General features: G+C 37.8%; 1 protein-coding gene across 1 annotated transcript in view; it reads left to right on the forward strand.

Moving 5' to 3' along the window:
• Positions 1-20198, forward strand: part of LIMCH1 (LIM and calponin homology domains 1) — a 335209-nt gene extending 315011 nt beyond the window's left edge. The window contains 8 exon segments of the mRNA XM_074273744.1: positions 1107-1211; positions 2365-2483; positions 5228-5355; positions 6297-6420; positions 7700-7777; positions 9444-9552; positions 11786-11888; positions 17246-20198. Coding sequence (XP_074129845.1) covers positions 1107-1211; positions 2365-2483; positions 5228-5355; positions 6297-6420; positions 7700-7777; positions 9444-9552; positions 11786-11888; positions 17246-17271 — 792 coding nt within the window. The 3' untranslated portion in view covers positions 17272-20198.
• The last annotated feature ends 1245 nt before the right edge of the window (positions 20199-21443 follow it).

Below are 21443 nucleotides of genomic sequence, written 5' to 3' on the forward strand. Positions count from 1 at the left end.
TATATACCAGATCCTAAACTATGTGCTAAGAATCCAAAGAAATGCAGAGTTCTTACTTTCAAAGAGCTTGGTCTTAAAGGGGGTCTGGAAGTGAAGATAAAATGGAAATGTTATTGGGGCTAAGAATGATGAGATAAGGGAATGGGTACCCTGGGGGAAGCAAAGCAATCCAAGTGGGGAATACTAAGGTGGGCACCAGGGAAGTGCTAAGTAGAGCTAAACTATTAAGAATTGGAAGATATATGGGAAAGGTAAAGATAAAGGGGATAGCAAGCAGGGATGATGGTGATAATAGAATTGTATTTATATAATGCTTTATGGTTTGCAAAGCACTATATAAACTTTACATACATTGTTATTTTGCCCTCCAAACAACTGTATGAAGTAGTAGCATAATCATGCCCATTTGATAGATGAGAAAACGATGCTGAGAAAAATGGTTTGCCCAGACACATATCTCATAAGAGTGTCGGGCAAGATTTGAGTTCAGACCTCCATTATCTTAAGTCAAAAAATCTGGATAGATTGGCACTACCTAGTTGCCAGTACGGGCAAATTGGAAAGCGGGCATGAAACGAGATCCGGACCAGCTATAGAAGGAGTGGCTATTGAGACTTTTTTATGATTGACCTAAGATGGAATAGCTTAACCTTATAAAGTTAAGGTGGGGTATGATGACACTCTAATAGTAATATTATTGTAAAATCATTTGGCTGGGACAGTGTTGATATGGGTTATGACCGGTTGTTTTTAGTTTAACTTGAAATAACAAGAAAATACCAGCTCATCTTAGACATAAAGACATATCTTTATGCCTAGAATCTATCATTTATATCCTGAGTTTTTTCCCCACAATACCAACTTTTATGTTTAATTTGCATTTTAAGTTGGGCTTAATAATTAGGGCTTCTTTGTACTAACTCATTTGACTTTTGAAAAATAAATAAATCTTGCCTTATATTGTTTGTATCTTCTGAAAAGCCTTATGGAATAAAAGCAATCTTCCCACTTATTTCCAAAGTTCACTAGTAAAAGGAAAAATGTGCTCTCGACATGTACAGTTTGAATTACTTTTGTCCTCATCTAACCTTGCTCCTTTTCCTTAGGAACGCAAGATCATTGAAGATACTGTGGTTCCCTTCTCAATTTCTTCTAGTTCAGCTGACCAGATTTCTACCTCCTCTTCTATCACAGAAGGAAATGGGCCCGTGGTGAGATTACTGATGGGAAAGTTAGAGGTTTGGGGCTCTTTCATCCATCCCATGAAATGACTGAAACTCTTACCTGGGGCAATTTCCACTGTGATGTCCCAGCCATTGCCAGAAGCACTAATATAATCAAGTTCACATTGATATTGCTTTAAGACTTACAACGGTACTTTCCTTCCATCAACCCCATGATCTAGGCAATGTGAGTAGAATTATATTCACTTTACAGATGAGAAAAATTGAGATTTAGGGAGATTTGGGCCTATATATACCCAAGCTGGTAATGAGCTACATAAAAGGCTTTAAAGATCCATTTTATAAGATGAGGACAAAAAAAAGGCAATATCTGAAATTCAAACTTGAGTCTTTCATCTTCAAATTCTGTGCTCTTCCCACTTCATCATGCTTTTTATCTCAGTAGAATAATTTCCAGGTGGAGGAAGGAAAGGTGGCCCCCACTCAGACTAAATGAAACCCCTTATGGGAACATAACATGATCATCCCAAGGTCTACAGTCATGAGAATGTCTCCATATCACCATCATGGCACTAAGGCACTTGGGATTTTAATGGTAGCAGAGGTTGTGACAACTGCCAATGCATTCCCCCAAATGGGGTTCTATAAAAACCAATTCCAGCTCCATTCTTGAAATCCTTATTCTACTTAATATTTGGGTGCATTATAAAAACCCAAAGAAAAAGCAGTCATTTATTCTTGTACCAATCCCCAAATGCATCAGCTGAGGAATATAGGGGAGCACCAAATAGTTGGATGATGCATAATCTGAATACACAGCCCCCTTGATGCCTCTGAAACATCAAATAGATTCCATGACTGGTCACCTCATGGCTATCTCCTTCCCCCCGCCACTTTTTTTTGGAGGCAGAGGTGGGACTGGACATTTGTTTTTTCTGGCAAGATCATTTTGATGTGAGCTTTTGAGAAGCCCAAATTAAGCACTGATGCCCTTGGCGCAGAATGCATTGCAATTCATTGAGACTTAGTCATCCAGTCATTTTGAAGATATTTGAATCATAGGAAATATGAATGAATAACAATTTGACTTTTAACTCCTGGGCTAGGGAAGGAAAGAGCTGCTCATGGTGGCTTAAGGCTCCCCACTTCTGGTTGCCTTTAGCCTCCTTTTATTTCCTAGAATAAGATGGAATTGGAAGATTCTAAAGAAGAAGAAAAAAAGCAAAGACCCCTCTGGGAGGAAGAAAATGACTTGCTGCTGAAGAATAAGAAGACTGATGCTTTAGAGGAAACGAAGAGGTATAAACCTTTATCAGAAGTAGCCTTGAAGGGGAGAAGGTCTTGGGCCTGGCTTTTGATCTTTAAGGGGAAAAACTACCTCCTTGTTGGGTCATAATCAGCCTTGAAAGTGTTTTTCCTATCTTGTATAATGTTCCTTTCTAACATATTAGAATGGCTATTAAGTACAAGTCCTCACTGTATTAAGCACATTAGAGAGAGATTTTTAAATAGACATTAACAAAGGACCCTGTTGATTATCTTAGACTCCACACAGAGTTTTTACCCTTTTCTTTTATTTACATTGAATGAATCATCTAATTTCTCTGTTGCCTAGTTACTATTGATCAGCAGCTCCAAGGGAAGAGGTGTGATGGAGGTGAACCTGGGATATACATGGGTCACATTGCCTATTCATTATACTATTAATAGTAACATTAAACAGTAATTCTCAAGACCCTAGAACCAGCCCCCAAGATCATGTCCTTGGACATAGATTGATATCATCTGGGTCTAAGTAAGAACCAGGTGAGAGGATCTCTTCCCCTGGAGCTTCTAGCCTACTCTACAAGGATTCTGAGCTGCCTGCTTCAAACTAGATTTGCTTACAGAACTCCCCAGAAGCAGAATCAAATCTTGGGAAGGTTCCCAGAGCCAATATGGCACCTGGAATTTCAGAGCCAGGTACCTAAAGTGGGTACAGCTGTGGGATGGAATAAATTCCTTCAGATAATCACCCATTCAAGCCAAATCCCTCATGCCTTCCTGAGGAGACCCCCAGAAAACTGGCAATACTCTGCACCCATTCACATAAACATTTGGCTGTCTCTTCCCTCTGATCATCAGTGGTGATACCTGCGGTCACAAATGCCACGCAGAACTTTTCTAGCTTCTTTCAGGGTACCATCACATACATTGATCCATTTGATCCTAACAGCAGCCTTGTGAAGTAGATAAGATCATTATCATTACGCCCCGCTCTGTTTTTTCATATTATTGACCATCCCTTTCTCCTGGTTACTCTCTCATGCCTTATAAGTTTTTGCATGCTGCTTCTCTCTCTCTCTTGGTTCTCTTTTCCCCCATTCTCACTCTTAATCACCTTTACTAGGTAATCATTGATCTCCATCTCCCTCAGGACTCCGTTCTAAAGCACCTTTCATTTTTTCCTCTAGATCAAGGGCTCTTAACCTTTATAGTGTATCATGGCCTCTTTGCCAAGGGGATACTCATTAACTGGGCAATGGCTGAACAAATGATCGTACTGAATCAGTGTAGCAGAATAGTATTATGCTATAGAAAATGCTGAAAGAGAGACAGACAGACAGATACACTGACCAGGAAAACTTATGTGTAGTAAAGTGACCAGTACCAAGAGAACAATGGATATAGTAAACGGCACTGCAAAGAAAAATAATTATGGAAGGCTTAAGAATTCTGCTCAAGGGGGGCAGCTAGGTGGCGCAATGGATAGAGCACCAGCCCTGAATTCAGGAGGACTCGAGTTCAAATCTGGTCTCAGACACTTAACACTTCCTAGCTGTGTGACCCTGAGCAAGTCACTTACTCCCAGCCTCAGGGGAGGGGAAAAAAAAAGAATTCTGATCAATATTGTGATTAACCATAATTCATTTTAAAAGAGAAATGATGAAGTGGGCAAGAAAAGCAAGACAGACCCTGTTCTCAAGGAGCTCCCATTCCCATAGGGGAGAGACAGTCCCCAGAAGGGTCTTTAGGGTGCAGCAATGACACAGACAACAATGAACTTTCTTGAGTTCATTTCCATTAATAAAACCACATTTTCTGCTGTTGAAACCCATCCAAAGTGCCCTGGGGGTGGGCAGGTAAGGCTCAAGGTCAAGAATCTGAGGGACTGATCCCCCTCCATTATAGCTACAAGGGCTGAGTCAACAGCAAGACTCTGATCTGGAGGGCATTAGTATTCTCACAAGCTCTTGGCTTCCTGGGCTTGTCTTCATGAAGATTTGAGGGGAGGTTGTGGTCTCAGTTGGAAACACACACACACACACACACACACACACACACACACACACACACACACACACATACACACACACGCTCCTGTCTCTTCCCTCAGGTATACAAGTCATGCTATATGGTCAAAGTCACACAATAGATTATTCAGGGGATAATAAAAAGATGCTTATGAATATAGGTACACTATTTAGCAAACACCCAGTAATGACTTTCACATGAGAAGCAGCCCAAAGCCCAAAGTTACTGGAAAATGAGGAGTCCTGGGCATGTAGTCCAAATGATGGATGAGATCACTAATCTATAGGAGTAATTAGTGCTAGATAGCAAGCGCTTAAGTGCTATTTTATTCATTCAGTAAGAAGTTATAGTAAAAGTTGCATGAGTTAGAATGACCAAGTTCCAGAAGGCAGCATTTCTGATATCTCCCAATAACTCTGCAACCCTACAATTATTTCCAGGGATGTAATTAAGACACCTTGCCGAACAACTGTGCATTATATTCCTGCTGATTTCTTTGGGGAGGAAGGGAGCACGTTAGATCCCTGCCTCCAAAGGCTGTTTGCAAATGATGAGGATTCATTGCTCCTTCCTTCACTTAGTGGTTAACAGGATAAAAGATTAAAGGAAGTGAAAAGACCACTGGAAGCAACATGAATTAAGTCATAGTTAAGCCGACATCCTGTTAGCCCCTCACATGGCCATTTTTCAAACATGCCCGATTACCAAGGTTTCCCTCTGCCTCTCTGCTCCCTTCCTCCTTGTGTTAGCAGTGCACCACAGGTGAGCCCAGCACATCCGGAGACCTCTGTACCAAAAGGAATTCATCAGGACCATCAGTTGTCAACAGCTGGACTTGGTACACCAGACCGAAGGCTGAACTTAGAATTATCTCAGGGTAAGAATAAAAGGAAATTAATCTTTGCTGACTTCTTAATTCATAAAGAACTTCTCAAAAACCAGAATAAATTAACTTTAATGATTTACAGTGTGTTGGTCTTTCTTACCTTTTAAGGCTAAGTATTGTGACCTTTCTGCTGTACTGAGCGAGAGAATGGAGTCATGAGTTGTCATGTAGATTTGCACTTAAGGGACAAGGGTTCCAATTCTACAATCTGTGTAATCATGGCCAAGCAATTTAATCACTCATAATCTCCTCATCTGTGAAATGTATATAATGACTTATGCATTACAATGTTTTTATTAGGAAAATACTTTTCAAAGTTTGCATATAAATGGGAGATGCTAAGGGCACAGTTCATTTTTTCTCCATTTCCATCTCATTTACTTTTCTGGGAGCTGTGTTTTTTAACTGAGAGCATGGGAAGAGGTGGTGGGGAAGTAGGGCATGATCCTGAATTGCTTTTCTCATGGAAAACTACTCTTAAAATCCTATATTTAGAGCTAGAACAAATCTTGGAAGTATCTAATCCAAGCTTCTCAAATTGATGCTCAGGGAGAGAACATAATTTGGCAGGTGTCATGCAGTTTCTAGTTGACAAGACTTCTTCAAACCAAGGTCAGCTGACTAGATTTGGCCATCCTTCTGCTAGAGCTTCCCTCTATAATAGACAGGACGGTGTAGTTGAGAAGAGGAGCTAGAACGACAAAATGTACATAGAGTCAAAGCAAAAGTATTTTATCCAGTGCACTTCTCATTGCCTTTTATGTGGCCCACATCTAAGGATGTGTTTTAGAAGTTACCGGTCAGGTTATGTTTGGTTTTCCCAAAAGTGGACTGAAATTGTGTTTGAGGAATGATGGAAGAATTCTTGTTATTATGCTGGACTTTTAGTGAAAGAAAAAAAAAATTTTTTTGTACTAATCTCTCAACTTCAGACACATCATGGAATCAGCCATGGTCCTCTGCACCATCCCATGCATTAGAAGATGTGAAACAGAAAACGCTCCCAATGGATCAAAACATCAACCATCAGCTTGCCTCTCCCAGTGAGAGAAGGAAGTGAGTATCTAGTAGATTTTTTTTAAATTCAATCACCAAATATAAAAATGGAGTAAAGAGACAGAGGGGTGTTGTGTTATTTTGTTGTGACTTCCACTTTTCCCCCACTAAGGATTTTGAAATAAAATAAAAACTAAACATAAGAGGATAATTATGGACCTGGTATTTTTTGCCAAATTGAGAGAGAGAGAGAGAGAGAGAGAGAGAGAGAGAGAGAGAGAGAGAGAGAGAGAGAGAGAGAGAGAGAGAGAGAGAGTTCAGAAATTAAGAGAATTAAATCACTGCTCTCAGAGAAATAGTGGGGAAAAAAAAGTGAAATATGTGTTAAAGAATAGAAGTTCACCTATGGCCTAGTCTAATTATATAGAAAATGTTTCTTTCTGCTAAGACTGTGGAAAGAGTTGACCTAACCCTGCTTTTTCATCTCATATTTGAACAGTGAGACTAATGTGTCACTTAACTAGTAATTTCACCTATTGTTTTTTAAAATGCTAGTGTTTCTTACTCAACTTATTTGTTAAATTCTATGACTTTTCAAATTCACTTTTTTTTTCTTTCTTTTGGGCTTATCTCTAGACTACACTATAGGCCACATTTTTTTTTAAATAAGTTGGATTTGGGAATTGAATTATTTATCTGTCAATATTTTTTTTAAAATAGCATGTATTTTAAGGATATATCCTTTTAACAAGATAGGAAGTTATAAACTTTTTAAGCTCTTTCTTTTAAAAAACATAAATACAAATTTTAATCAGATCCATTGCTTTTATAAGATGAGACACATCACCCATTTAAAATATCTATTCTGAAATGTTAATTAAATATATGATTCTATAGATTTATTCCCGGATGGGAGGGTCCTTTTAGAGTGAGGCTGATCCTTTCTACACGTAGCCATTAGTTTTCTAACTTTTTTTTAAGGACAGAGTTACTGGTGCACATTTTGTGCTGGGGCAGATCACATTTTGGCATAGAGAACTAAAGGAACATCTTATAAAATTTGGTTAAAAGACCTAACAGGCAAAAATAAATATTAGAAAAGATAGATCTTGACCTTTCTAGTTTGTCCTATCAAAACCACTTTGATTTCATCATTGATACAAGGCAGCGAAGAAGAAGCCTTTATAAATTACAAGAGCTGTATCTTCATTCTTTTTTATAATGAAGAGTTGTGAGGGTCTTTGTTGTTTTCAGAGTGAAAAGGCTGCTGTCCCTTGATTGGACTTTGGGTGCTTTATTGAGATTTGCTCTAATTCTTCATTTCTCTTCTACATTTCAGGAACAGCCCTCATGAGAATTTCAGAGTTGGACAGTTATCCCCATGCACTCCCACCCCTCCTGGCCAATCTCCCAGCAGGTAGGAAAGGCCAAGGCTCTTCCTGGGCTGTCTTGTTTGGTTTTGGATATCCTCTTAATGACATTCCTTGGAAGCCATTTTAATTTTACCTGAATTGGTACCAAACAAGTTGAGGCGTTTGTTGGTACCTCTCTGAATACAGGAAACCCATTCTATTTCAACTTCTGATTTGGTAGAAGAATAAAGAAAAGTGAAACCCTGTTTCCACAGGGCTTTAATTACATTGTATAGACCGTGCAATCTAATAATAATTTTCGGGATACAGTATCCTAGCTCTCAACCAGGCACCTTTCCTTTCAAAGCAACATAGACCTCCTAGCCAGGATTCTACACTCACCTTGGCAGAAACCAAGAAGGAGGAGCAGAAAGAGAGCTTCATCCTCCTCTTAACCAGCTAGAACTCTTGTCTGATTGCTGTTAGACATTGAGCACCACAGTATTCTTCAAAGATACCCAGTAATTTTCATCAGTAATTAATTATTAAGTAATTAGAGGAGGTGATAGATTTAGAAATTTAATTTAATACCTGAAAAGAGGAGGGAGGAGAGAGGTAAGGAAGAAAACCTCACAATATAAATCTGTTTGGGGCAACTTTTCTATCCAATAATCCCTTGCTTACTCCAATATCTCCATTTCCCCTAACATCACTGCTTTGGTTTTTTAAATTATTTAAGAGCTCTTTGTATATTTTAGGAAAGGTATATTTAATAATCAGGGCTTTTCAGAGAATAAATAATGTAGAAAACAGTTTTCTATCCAATAATCCCTTGCCTTTCTATCCACTTTTCCTATCCAATAATCCTTTGCCTTCCCCAACATTCCCATTTTCCCTATCTTTACTTTGATTTTTTTAAAAAATTATTTAGGAGCTCTTTGCTTATTTTAGAAAAGGTATCTCCCAGAGCTTTTCAGAGAGTAGATATTGTAGAAAACAGTTTTGTTGTATCATTTCCTGCTACAGAGGAGTCATTATAATTTTTATATTGGATGTAAATTATGCAACCTTTCACTAAAAAGCTTGATCAATTAAGTTAATATATTTGCAAACCAGCAAAAAGATGTATAAGTATTTGTTATTATTATATATGCCTTGGATTCCTGGATGTACCCCACCCCACCCCACCTCTTACAAGAAGTCAGGAATTGCCCAGGATGGGAAGGCATGGATAGCTTGCAATCTGATCTCTTAGAAGAAGTGCTGCCCCATGAGATCTGAGAGATTCGGTGTAGGAGTAGAACCTTCAACATAATAGATCCTTAACAAATATTTGTTGAATGAATGGGCTCTTACAGAGGCGTCACTCCATTCTGAAATTGGGCCCGTTACAGGGCAGAAAGCTCAACCAACTATATAGACAGTGAAAGATATCCTGTGGACCTAGTTAACCTAGTGTCTTTTTATCTTCTAATAAATGAGGTTTAACACTATAAGGTGCTTAATAAATGCTTATTGAATTGAACATTTATTGAATTTACTTAATTGAATTTCAGGAAGCTTCCTGTCAGTACTTATGACCATCTCGATGACTTAACTCAGTCACCTTTGAGGGCAATGAAAATAATTCGCAATATGTCCTTCTGAAATTTGCATTTTCATTTCTTCGTAGCAGGATGAGTTAGCCTGTCCTGTGTCATACAGATGATGTGCAAATATGTTTTCATCTAGGTCCATAAGCGGGAAGAAGTTATGCTCTGCTTGTGGGCTTCCTCTGGGGAAAGGAGCCGCCATGATCATCGAAACGCTTAGCCTTTATTTTCACATCCAGTGCTTCAGGGTATGTATTTATTACTTCTCAGGCTAAATAAGATTCCTGACATCCTTTTTCAATCATTCTGTGCTGTCTGTCCTTCTGTATGTGAATATGCTCATCTTTGCAATCTTGTCATCCCCAGAAGGTACAATTAGACTCGTTTACCTTGCTTTGTGGGTCTTTGCCCGGGACTAAACAGTGCATACCTGGAAGAAATGTGTAGTCCAGTAGGAACTAAGAATTCTACTCTGAAATATTCCAAAATGGAAAATGTTAATTATAATAAGTCTGTTAGAAATTCTGGAATTACTTTCAGGAAATTCTTTCTAATCCTGAAATGTTGAAGAGTAAATATTAGGAACATAGTATCTGGAAAAGTTTTTCTAATCCCTGAAATATTAAAGAGTGAGTATTAGGAATGGTTAGTATCTGGGAAAGACTTTCTAATCCCTAAAATTTTGAAGAATGAATATTAGGAACTGTTAGTATCTGGCCCAATTTCCTTAGCCAATGGAAGATTTTGACAATTGAACATATCTATTGGTTGCTGTGATCTACATCTCAAAACTACATATGTGCAACAGAAGTGGGTGTTATTATTTAGCCCTCTCTGCTCTTGCTCAAAACTAGATAGAGATTTTAAAAGAGAGATAAATGCATCTCCTTTCAGACTAAGGAGAGTGGTTATTTGCTCACACTCTTAAGTGTGCTGTATTTCCAGTCTGTGACTCCCTTAGAATCAGTTAAGCAGCCATTTATTAAATCCCTACTGTATTATGTCACTTGCTGGTCACTTGAAAGAGAGACAAAGTTTACAAAGGGTACACACCATGTCATCTTTTTCCTTTACGGATAGCATCATAGGACATTATTCATGTATTGGATTAAATATGTCGTAGGACGTAATTAATTTGTTAGATTAAATGGCCGTCTGGTCTATGAGCTATACAAAGAACTAAAAGAAGACAAAGTTAATAATGCTAACAAAGAAATGATAATGTGGGCACTTGACGCTGGCTGGTTTGGGTTGTTTATTTGTTTATGTCACTTATCATTTGGGTGGGGGTGAGGGGGAAAGAGGGGAGAGGTCATTTCAGGGGTATAAAGAATTTCTGGAAATGCCATTCGCCAGTGCAGAAAAGTAACTGATTCATGACTTACAGTCTTAGTGGGCTACCCAGTTAATGAGAATCCCAGAGTCTCACAGCTTGTGTCAGAATTTGCTACCTGAATCTACTTATCCCTTTCTCTGAGGGTTATTATCTATTCCCAAGAGCATAGTCTCTCAGTCCGCTCTTTCTATAGTATTAGGATGAATATGATTCTGTCCTAAATTATATTTTGTTTTCAATCACAAAGAAAAATTCATAAAAGTACAAGTAAACTGATTTCAATAAGAGGACTTATAATTTTTTTTTTTTTGGCTGAGGCAAATGGGGTTGTGACTTGCCCAGGGTCATACAGCTAGGCAGTGTTGAGTGTCTGAGACCAGATTTGAACTCAGATCCTCTTCACTTAAAGGCTGATGTTCTGTCCACTGCAGCCATCTAGCTGCTCCAAGAACTTATAATTAACATACAAATCTACAAATTGATTTTTTTTATACCTTCAAAAACATATACTCTACAAAGATAGAAATAGTGTAGGAAGGCAAAGTGGGGATTCTAAAATGCTGATTCCTTCTTTGTTGAGCCCTGATAAGGTTACTCTCTCCTCCAGTTACAACAATTGCCCAGCTTAGTCGCCTACATTTCTCCCCTCTCGAGATGGTCCCTCTCCCAGTGGCTGAGGCAACAGGAGATCTTATTGGAGCCTCCATCCTCTCCCACCCACTCCCTTCCTCTACTCACAAGCCTCCAGGCTAGACTCCCAGGTTCCTGGCATAGGGTTCATAGAGAAAAGAATTAGAAAGGGATGGAGAAGCTATGTTCATGAACTCAAATCTGATCACAGATTCTTCCTACCTGTGTGACTCCGGGCAAGTCACTTAACCCTGTTTGCCTCAGTTTCCTCATCTGGAAAACGAGCTGGAGAAAGAAATGGCCAACCACCCCAGTGTCTTATTTACAGATTTTCCCCACGAAAGATTGAGAAGTTACAGTCAATGTTCCAAATGGCATTTGTTTCTCGAAACCACCAGTGGGGTTACATTTGATCCTATAAAAAGCTGCTTCTTCTATGATGATTTCTCTGTGAATAATCAATACAGGATCACATTCTCACATTTCTGCTGACTTGCTTCTTGTTTAATGGACAGTGTGGAATCTGCAAAGGACAGCTCGGAGATTCAGTGAGTGGAACAGATGTCCGGATTCGCAATGGTTTGCTCAACTGCAATGACTGCTACATCCGGTCCAGAAGTAAGTGCTGTAGCCAGCCCAGGAACCCAGAGATGCAGGAAATCTCTTGTTTCCTGAGGCTCTGTCTCCCTTTCTTTCCTATAGACTTTCCCCTCAACAAAAGTCCTGTCTTGTAAATAGAGATTTGTCAGCATCCAAGTGAAAAGAAATTAAATGTCGGTTGAATTTCAGTAGGAATATTAATATTCTAGGCACTGGAGATACAATTTATTTTTTTTTTATTATATATATATATATATTTTATAATATTATCCCTTGTATTCATTTTTCCAATTTACCCCCCCTCCCTCTATTCCCTCCCCCCGACGAGGCAATACCATACATTTTACATGTGTTACAATATAACCTAGGTACAATACATGTGTGCGAATATCATTTTCTTGTTGCACAATAAACATTAGAATCCGAAGGTACATGCAACCTGGGCAGACAGTATTAGTGCTAACAATTTACACTTCACTTCCCAGTGTTTCTTCTCTGGGTGCACTACCTCTGTCCATCATTGATCAACTGGAAGTGACTTGATCTTCTTTATGTTGAAGATTTCACTTTCATCAGAATACATCCCCATAAGTATTGTTGTTGAAGTAACAGTGATCTTCTGGTTCCTCATTTCACTCAGCATCAGTTGATTTAAGTCTCTCTGGAGATACAATTTAAAGAGCCTATCCCCTATGGAGTAAAAGCAAGGTGGATGAAAGGCAGAGCCTGCGGTCAGTAAGGCCTGAGTTCAAATGGGAATCTAAGTCTAAATCCAACCTCCAACATTTACTGGTCCTATGACTCTGGATGAGTCACTTAACACTTCTACCTCATTTTTCTCAACACTGAAATGGGAATAATAGTACCTATCTCGAGGACTTGTGGCAATCAAATAGGTAATATTTGTAAAGGGCTTGCTACAGCACCTGATACACAGCAATCACTTAGTAAATTCTTTTTCCTTTCTTCCCTCCCTCACATGGTACATTCTTGTCTTTTTTTTTACTTCCCCCCCCCCCAAGCTAGGGTTAATTGACTTGCCCAGAGTCACACAGCTAGGAAGTGACCAAATTTGAACTCGGGTGCTCCTGAATTCAGGGCTGGTGCTCTATCCACTGCACCACCTAGCTGCTCCCACATGGTACATTCTTTTCTGCACCCAGAAAATAAATACAAAATAAATTTATTGGTATGAGAATGGGAGCAGAGAGCTTGGAGATTACCCAGAACAACATTAAGTTGTAAAAAAAATCCCCAGTCACTTTTTGGGTACCATCAACCCTTGCTCCATACGGACAGCATCCGTATTGTCCATCTCTACTTCTTTACTCAGGTGATAATACATTTTCCTTCCTGCCTGCCCAGATCAAAGGTTTTCCTGAAGGAACATTATCCGACCAGCATGAAATCTTTTCTAATCTCCTAAACCCCAAATGATCCATTTCCTGAACTCCTCAATCATTTTAAAAATAGAACATATTCCTCCTACACTGGGTCTTGATTATATAAACTTGTAACATGGGGTTTTTAGAGAAAAAGACTAGAAAAGAGAAGCCATATTCATGAGCTTAAATTTTGTCACAGACATTCATTAGGGGTATGACTCTAGGCAAATCACTTAGCCCTGTCTGCCTCAGTTTCCTCATCTGTAAAATAAATCAGAGAAGGAAGCAGCAAACCATTCCAGGGTCTGCCAAGAAATCTCGTGAAGAGTTTTGGACATGACTAAAGCTATTGAACAACGATAAAATCCAGCCCCCTTTTTTTCTAACAGAGAAAGCACTTTGCCCAAAATAACTCTGGTCATAAGGCTAGAAATTCAGATTTTTTCCTCTAATTTTAGGTTTTCTATCTCTTTCCACTAAACCAAAACAATCTCATTTGTAAACATAGGAAGAATCATCTCTTTTACTCCTTTGTATCCAGAGAAAAATGTGAAAAACAAAATAGGGGAGATAAAGATGAAATGGATTCATGTATCTCATCTAAAAATATTTGTGAGGCTGCTTACATATTTTGTAACAGCAGAGGGTGCTGTTGCACAACTGCTGCCTCACTTTGATAAATTCTCTTCTAAATTCTGAAGGAAGTTGGAAAAGTCTCAGGGTGAATTAATCTGAGAAAATTTTAGTCAGCTGCAATACCATTAGTCAGAAATTCTGGAATCTCTTGAGAGTTTTGTGCTTGTTACAAGTTTTCATCAAAGTTTATAAATATTTAAACAATTTTAATTTTGAAAAAACATTGAAATTTTACTTTGTGATTGTTTAATTCCAATTCATTTATTTTGTATGGGAAGGGTATTCCTTTTAAAAAGTGAGATTGGCTCAGGGGAAGTGGGGGGAATAGACACCTATATCTATTATTACCTTCAAGAAAATTTGAGAGTGAAAAATAAAAATAATAAAAAAAGAAAAATATTGGAGTCAAACAGAGAGGTAAATTTCCAGTGAATCTTTGTTTAATTTTTAGAAGATTTTGTCTTTGAAGGGAATAAGAAATAAGTACTTAATTCTTTCTTGAGTGTCAACTTACCGAGTGGCAATGGCAGAACCCCAGCAAGATTTGTGGATACAACTGGATTTATTTTTTAAAAATACATATGCCAGAGTAAAAATGGAACTTTCTGACCTCTAATTTTTTTCAAAGTGATTTTCCCCTCATCTTCCCAAATGAAGCTTTTTCTCAGCATTCCAGTTGAATGTGACATCAGAAGAATATATTGTTAAATCAGAAAACTGTTTAGCAGAGAAATAAAAGTAATGTTCCACATTGTTCTCTGTTCTCCCCCATCATGAACTAAACTGAAGAGACCCAAAGAATATAAAAAATCCCACAGGCCTCTCAGAGATCAGAGGGGAGGAGCTAGAGTTCTTTCATCTCAATTTCACTTTTAAGGGCATTTGCAAATTATGCCATAAAAATGTGCCATTTAGGAAGAATTATCCTGTTCAAAGAAATTTTTTTTCTTTTATGCTTTAAACTGCAAAATGAATTCACTGGCATTTATTTTTTTTTTAAGTTCAAAATTTATTAAGAAATCCCTCCAGAGTCTCAGATCTACAACTAGAGGAGACTTTTGTTTTTTGTTGTTTTTTGCTGAGGCAAAAGTACTTGCCCAGGGTCACACAGCTAAGGAAGTACCTGAGACCAGATTTGAACTCAGGTCGTCCTGATTTCAGGGCTGTGCTACCCAGCTGCTCACAGAGGAGACTTTTGAGTCCATCTGATCCAGCTCACTAATTTTATCTTGTGGCCTGGGAGATTACTCAGGGTTCCAGAAAGAATCATCAGAAGTAAAATTTGAACCCAGAATGCCTGCCATCTAGGGGAGGGGGTGGAGGGAAAGAGGGGAAAAACTCGGAACAGAAGGGAGTACAAGGGATAATGTTTAAAAAAAAAAAAATTACCTATGCATATGTACTTTCAAAGAAAATGTTATAATTATAAAAATTAATTTAAAAAAGAAACAAAAAAAAAGCCATATGCAATTATCAAATTAAAAAAAAAAAAAAAAAATTTGAACCCAGGTTCCCTTCTTCCTTACCCAGCACACTTTCCCCTGCACTCTGCTCAATCTACTTAGCTATGTGTACTCTGAAACCTGGAAGATCAGATTTTCAGCTACCTTTTTCCTTCACAGACTTTTATTAAAAATGACATGGAGAGATGAATCTGTTCACCTGATTTAAGTCTGTATTTATCCATGATAACTCCTTTCTGGCCACTAACATAGAAATCTGGCTGGTAATTGAAAAAGTAAAAACATTTCCAAGAAGGGGTGATGGGGTTTTTCATGAAGGGGGCTTAAAAGCCCTTATCTACTTCAGCAAGTACTCCTATGTCTTTCTTTGATATTATAGAAACTGAATTAGCTTTGAAAGTTGAGGGGGGAACCATGCATTTAGCTACAAGAGTGTTAATGCATTTGAATGAATGAAGCAATCCTAGATACCAGGGAACTAATCAGATCTGGAGGTAAGTTCTAGAAATGTTTTTACATATCCTTATTTTATCTGAGAAAAAAAAAAAAGAGAGAGAGAGAGAGAGGATCAGTGTGGAAGGTTTATTATAATAGTTTTCTCAGGAAATGAAAATAATTTTATTCAATGGAGTAATAAAAATGAAATGTACATAATCTTGTTTTGTAAGAGTAAGGAGACATATTCAAATAGTTTTTAAACTGCATGAGAACATATTAAAATGGAATTCCTGAAAGCTACCTAAATACTTTTAAGATCTTATGCAAATAGCATCCAAAATGGGTCATAAATTGGCTATAACACATAATGCCGTCATATGCTTAATTTCTGTCCCTGGTTACTTATGTGTGATGAGCTTTGTATATGGTTTTCTGTTCAATCATCTCTTACTATGAAATACGTTTAGGAAAGGTCCCTGGGTACTTTATAATTGATTGTGTTTCCTCCTCATTCTGTTGCTGAAGATGGAGAAAGGGTATGAAGATTTCAATGAGGAATATGGAGACCCTCAACCCAGTGGTCTGAAATGATCACTTTTTACTTCAGACATCCCAGTTCTTTTCTATCTCCCACAACTTCTAACAAATGACTTTTGATCCTGGGATATAAATAAGGCAAAAGACGGAGAAGTTTTCCAGCCTTTTTTTTTTTTTTTCTTTCTCACCATAGAGTGAAATCTAGAAGTTAGGAAGTGTCCTTCACATATGGAGCAGTGTATATTGGGGTGCTGATAAATAATGGTGTCCTGAGGATCTCATACTTCCCAAGTTTTCTTTCTTTCTCTTAATGCTAGGGAGAAAGGTCAGAGTGGCAGGAATCCCAAGTGTAGAACTTGGAGTCACAAAGTCTAGATTGAAACTGGCCTCAGGCAGCTATGGGACTCTGGGCAAGTCACTTGGATTCTGCCTCAGTTTCCTTGTCTGTCAGAGGGGGAGCATCTACTTCACAGAGCTCAAATGAGATAAGATCTATAAAGCCCTCTGCAGACTGTAAAACACAATATAAGTATTGGGTATTATCATGATTGATTCTTTATTTTTAATTCAAGCAAATGGCAGCCCATATTGCCACACTCATAAGAAACTAGGATGAATCTCCTGGAAACTAGGCAGTGTGATAAGCCTCTGAGAAACTTGACCTTAAATTCTCTTTTTAATGTGGTTCACATTGGAAACTATGTAGGTAAGATTCAATGGCACATATTCTTTGAGCGGATAATTCTATTTACTTGCGTAGAATTATGTGGAGACCATGTTGGGATGGCTAAGGACAACCCCAAAATAGTATAAATTCAAACTCCTGTTCTCTTTATGCAAGTATTCTATAGGTTTATGGAATCAAGAAAGAGGAAGCGTTTAATTCCATCACTGAGTTTTCTTTCTTCTCCCTTAGGTGCTGGACAGCCGACAACATTGTGACGTGGTTCTCACCACTATAAATCGCCTCCCACTGCTCCCCTTCGGAATGTCCTGGACAATCGCTTACAAATGTGCCCATATTTGTGGGGCTTCCTGGCACTCATTTAATTTTTAAAAAGCTAGACTAAGAGGCTGTGTCTGTTCCTTTATAGCGCAGTGTATGTTTGTATTTTCCTTTTGTTTTTATTTTTTTCTTTCTGCATTTGCACAGTATCTTTTGAGAGAATATTGAGTTGTTTTGATCCCAAGTCCTTCAGAAAGTTTTGTGGGATTGTTTTTGTTTTTTTGGTTGATATAATTTTTTTTTTTTTGGTATGGCAAGATATGTTGACAATTTAAAATGTGATATCCTCTTTGGGAAATAAGACAAAAAATGCAATGAAACCATTTGTTTTTAAATTTCTAGGAGCTAAACATTTTAAGTTTACACAACCGAACTATAGAAAGTGCAGGACAAGCCAACGTGAGATGAACACTCTGCTGAGGGAGCTTCTGATTAATACATTTCTGAACTAAAAAAAAATCACAGGAAGTGATTTTTCTGTTATTGAGCTATAACTTTTTTTTGTACAAAGATACTAGTTTGATAATACATACTGTAATTCTGAACCGTTTGTGTTCTGTACCTTTCCAGGGCAGGCCCATAAATTATTGCGCCATTAACATTCATGTATTTTCAAAGTTACGTCATTAATGTAGCTTCTTCTGTCAAATAAAAAGAACCCTTATAAAGCCTACAGGGCCTATATTCTGACTGAATGGAGGCATTTCCCAAGAGTATGAGAGAGATGAGATTATTTCAGTCAGTTTTTTTTTCAGTACTGTACTACCAGAATCCAAAAGAGAGAGAAAGAGGAAGTTGACTCTCTCCCAACAAGTGGGACATCAGTAGGAACAATGTTAACATGATGCCCTTGGCAAATATCCTTTACAACATTCCCAGGAGAAAGACCAGGAATTGTCCCATATAAGCCTAGGAGGGATGCTTCATATGTTTTGGGTACCTGGTACCCTGTGCCATATACGTGCAGAGATTAGCTTGAGAACCTCTGCTGTAGTTACTTAACGAGGATGTGATAACATGTGTGATTTCACTGACTGATGTGTGACCATTAAGATTCTCCAGTTCACTTTGTATTTGGATCCACTTTAATGGATATATATGCATGTTTCCCTTCATTCTCCTCTTCGTTGTCAAGACTCCCAGCTATCAATCATGGAGAACTTGAACCAGGAATTGATGTGCTGTTCCCTTAACTCCATGTGTCACATAATGAATTCCAGCTGGCTGAAGAAAGGAGAAAGTTGTTTAAAATCTTCATTTTAACTTTCCAGGGATTTTTTTTTTAATGTTATGGGTGGGAGGGCAGAGAAGAGCAGGTGGTGTTTAGGACACCTATTTATTCTGCCTTAAAACCATGTTAAACTAAGGAAGATTTGTTGCAAATGTAGAGGATGAACCCATCCGTGGTATGTCGCTGTATTAGTAAAGGGATATAACGTGGATGTTTATTAGCTAAGCAATAACTTTTCTATGTGTTATTTGATATAGTTAGTGACTATTTATTTACCTGTTATGCTAGATGGTCCTTTGCATGCCAGTTCTGTGCTTGTGCAGAATTTCTCCTTGGTCACTGATGGCGTTTTTATGATATTGTCATTCGAAAATGTTGGATTGAACCTTATACATCATTTCATTAAAATTGTGCCTTAGAAAATGCAAAGCTATTGCACATAGTCAGTGATGACTTATGGATACAGCGAATTCAAGAGGAACGGAGTTACTCCCGAGACCTTCAGTTCCTGAGACTTCTGGTAGCGGTTGCTGTTTTACAAAAATGAAAACAAAAAAATAGTTTTGGAAATGTACAGATATTCAGTCCGATATTTTGATTAATCATCTGCATGTTTTATTGTTAGATATTTTGATAATGTTGATGTTTACATTTTGCATGGTATTCACAGAGTACTCTCCCACGGTAATGCACAAAACATGCACAATTTCAACATTCATAACTGATTTTTATAGAACCCTTTTTACCTATGAAACTCCATCCGTTACATAAAGAATACATGAATATTGCACATTCTTTTCTGGTTCCCACAGCCTCATTTATACATTTTTTCTTAGTGAATCTCATCATACATATATTGAAACTAGAATCCAGTCAAGAAAAATACTCATTTTCCAACTGCAAGATGCGCATTTTTCATAATGAACTCTAGTCACCAGCACAGAATAATCTCCAGCATTCTAAATTCTAATTGCCAACTGTTCTATTTCTATTTGATTTCTTTTTCATTTGGACTCTATTACATGGCATTTTAGAAAGCCTGGGTTTTGTTTTCTCCAATTCAACAAAATAAGTAGGAAGATTTCTTGGTAAATAATCTCGGAGATCCCAGGGGGAGAACAATATAAACAATGCTTTACTACACTGGGTTGTAATATATATATAAGTGTGTTTAGTTGTAGAATGAAACAAGGAAAGAAAAGGAGAAAAGTAAGTGATTTATTATTCTTGAGGAAGGATGAGATCTGATTTTTTTTTTTTTAGATCCTCCAAAAGCTGTTCCCTTCTCATTGTCTGGAGAACACGGATAACTCCATTATAACTATGTATGTGTGTTTCTCTATCAAACTTTCATGTTTCCTCACTCTTTCTATGTAGTGTTATTAATGCAAAACATACTGTAGTTATCTATTTGAAGCATCAAAGTTAATGAAGTAAAAAAGATCTCCATCATATGCAAGACCAGCCAAGAGGGTAATTACTGTTCTAGGTTGGCTAATGTGCTATATCAGTCACACTAACCTTCATTTACAATATTTATTCTAAAATGCCTCTGAAGAGTAGCAAAAAGTTGTCTTAAATGCAACGGCTTTTATAGTAAATGTACATTTATAAATAAAATACTCAAATGAATTTTGGTGTTCTCTTGCTTTATGGGGTTGTGGTTAGTTTCTTCTGGAAAGGGAAGATTCATTTCTTACCTACCTCAGATCTCTTCCTACTCCATGCTTCTGTCACCTCCCCAAGTGATTTTTTTTTTTCTAAATTACAGAACTGACTACATTCTCACTGCATCCCCCAACTCAATAAATTCCAAGGACTTCATCTTATTTCCAAGATCAAATATAAAATCCTTTGTTTTAGCATATAAAGTTCTTTATAATTGGTCCAAATCACGTTCTCTTTTCTTCCACATTTTCTATAATCCAACTGTTGTTTGCCCATGGACTATGAATGAATTTAAGTGAGGGATATCTCTGCAAAGTCACCTGCCTCACTTTCCCCTCCTGAGAGAGTTCAAATGTTGACTAGTTTTGTAAAAGCCACAAGTTTGTTGATTCAAGATTTGCATAGCAGAAACAAATACAAAACATTTTCAGCTTTTCCCCTCATGGACACAATGGAGATATATAATTATTGTGTCATGTAACCAGCATCATCAGCAAATGTAAACTTGGCTATACCCAAATTTCCCAGTGGCCAGATATAGGTCAGGATGATGGCAATGACCCTGGATGCAGAGGGAGACTTAAGTTTCCCCCCCCCCATCTCAGTTTGACTAAGGCAATGACCAGAGAGGGAGGGAGAGAGAGACAGAGAGAGACAGAGGGAGGGAGGAAGGAAGGAAGGAAGGAAGAATCTTTTTTTACATACTCAAAAAAACATTGTATAGACCATATGACAAATCATATGTCCTTCCATACTAAGCTCTGTAGCTAATGATTTGTTTTTCAAGACCTGAAATGTGCCCAATTTAAATACATTAATCCATTGCCATTTTCTGCAATATTTGTCAGAAGAAAGCAACCAGACTGACGAAAAACTTCAAAATAATGTCATACAAAGCTAGATTGAGGGAATTGAGAATGGATAATGTAGAGGAGAGAATCTTGGGATTGGAAGGAAGAATACCTCAAGTATTAGGACTTTTGCATGAAAAATCCTGTTAAATTTATTTTACCTAGTCCCAGAAGGTGGAACTAGGAGCAAAAGATGGCAGTCAGAAGCTCAATCAGTCTATCTTCCTGATGATTAAAAGTGTTGTGCTTACCACATTGCCTTGGCACATAGGTACAAAATCAGTGTTTATAGATTTAGGGCTGCCAGTAAAGCAGAATGAGCTCCCTCACAACTTCAGAACCTTAGAAGTTGCCTCAG

Source organism: Sminthopsis crassicaudata, chromosome 6, assembly GCF_048593235.1.
Source record: "Sminthopsis crassicaudata isolate SCR6 chromosome 6, ASM4859323v1, whole genome shotgun sequence".
In the NCBI taxonomy this organism is placed as follows: domain Eukaryota; kingdom Metazoa; phylum Chordata; class Mammalia; order Dasyuromorphia; family Dasyuridae; genus Sminthopsis; species Sminthopsis crassicaudata.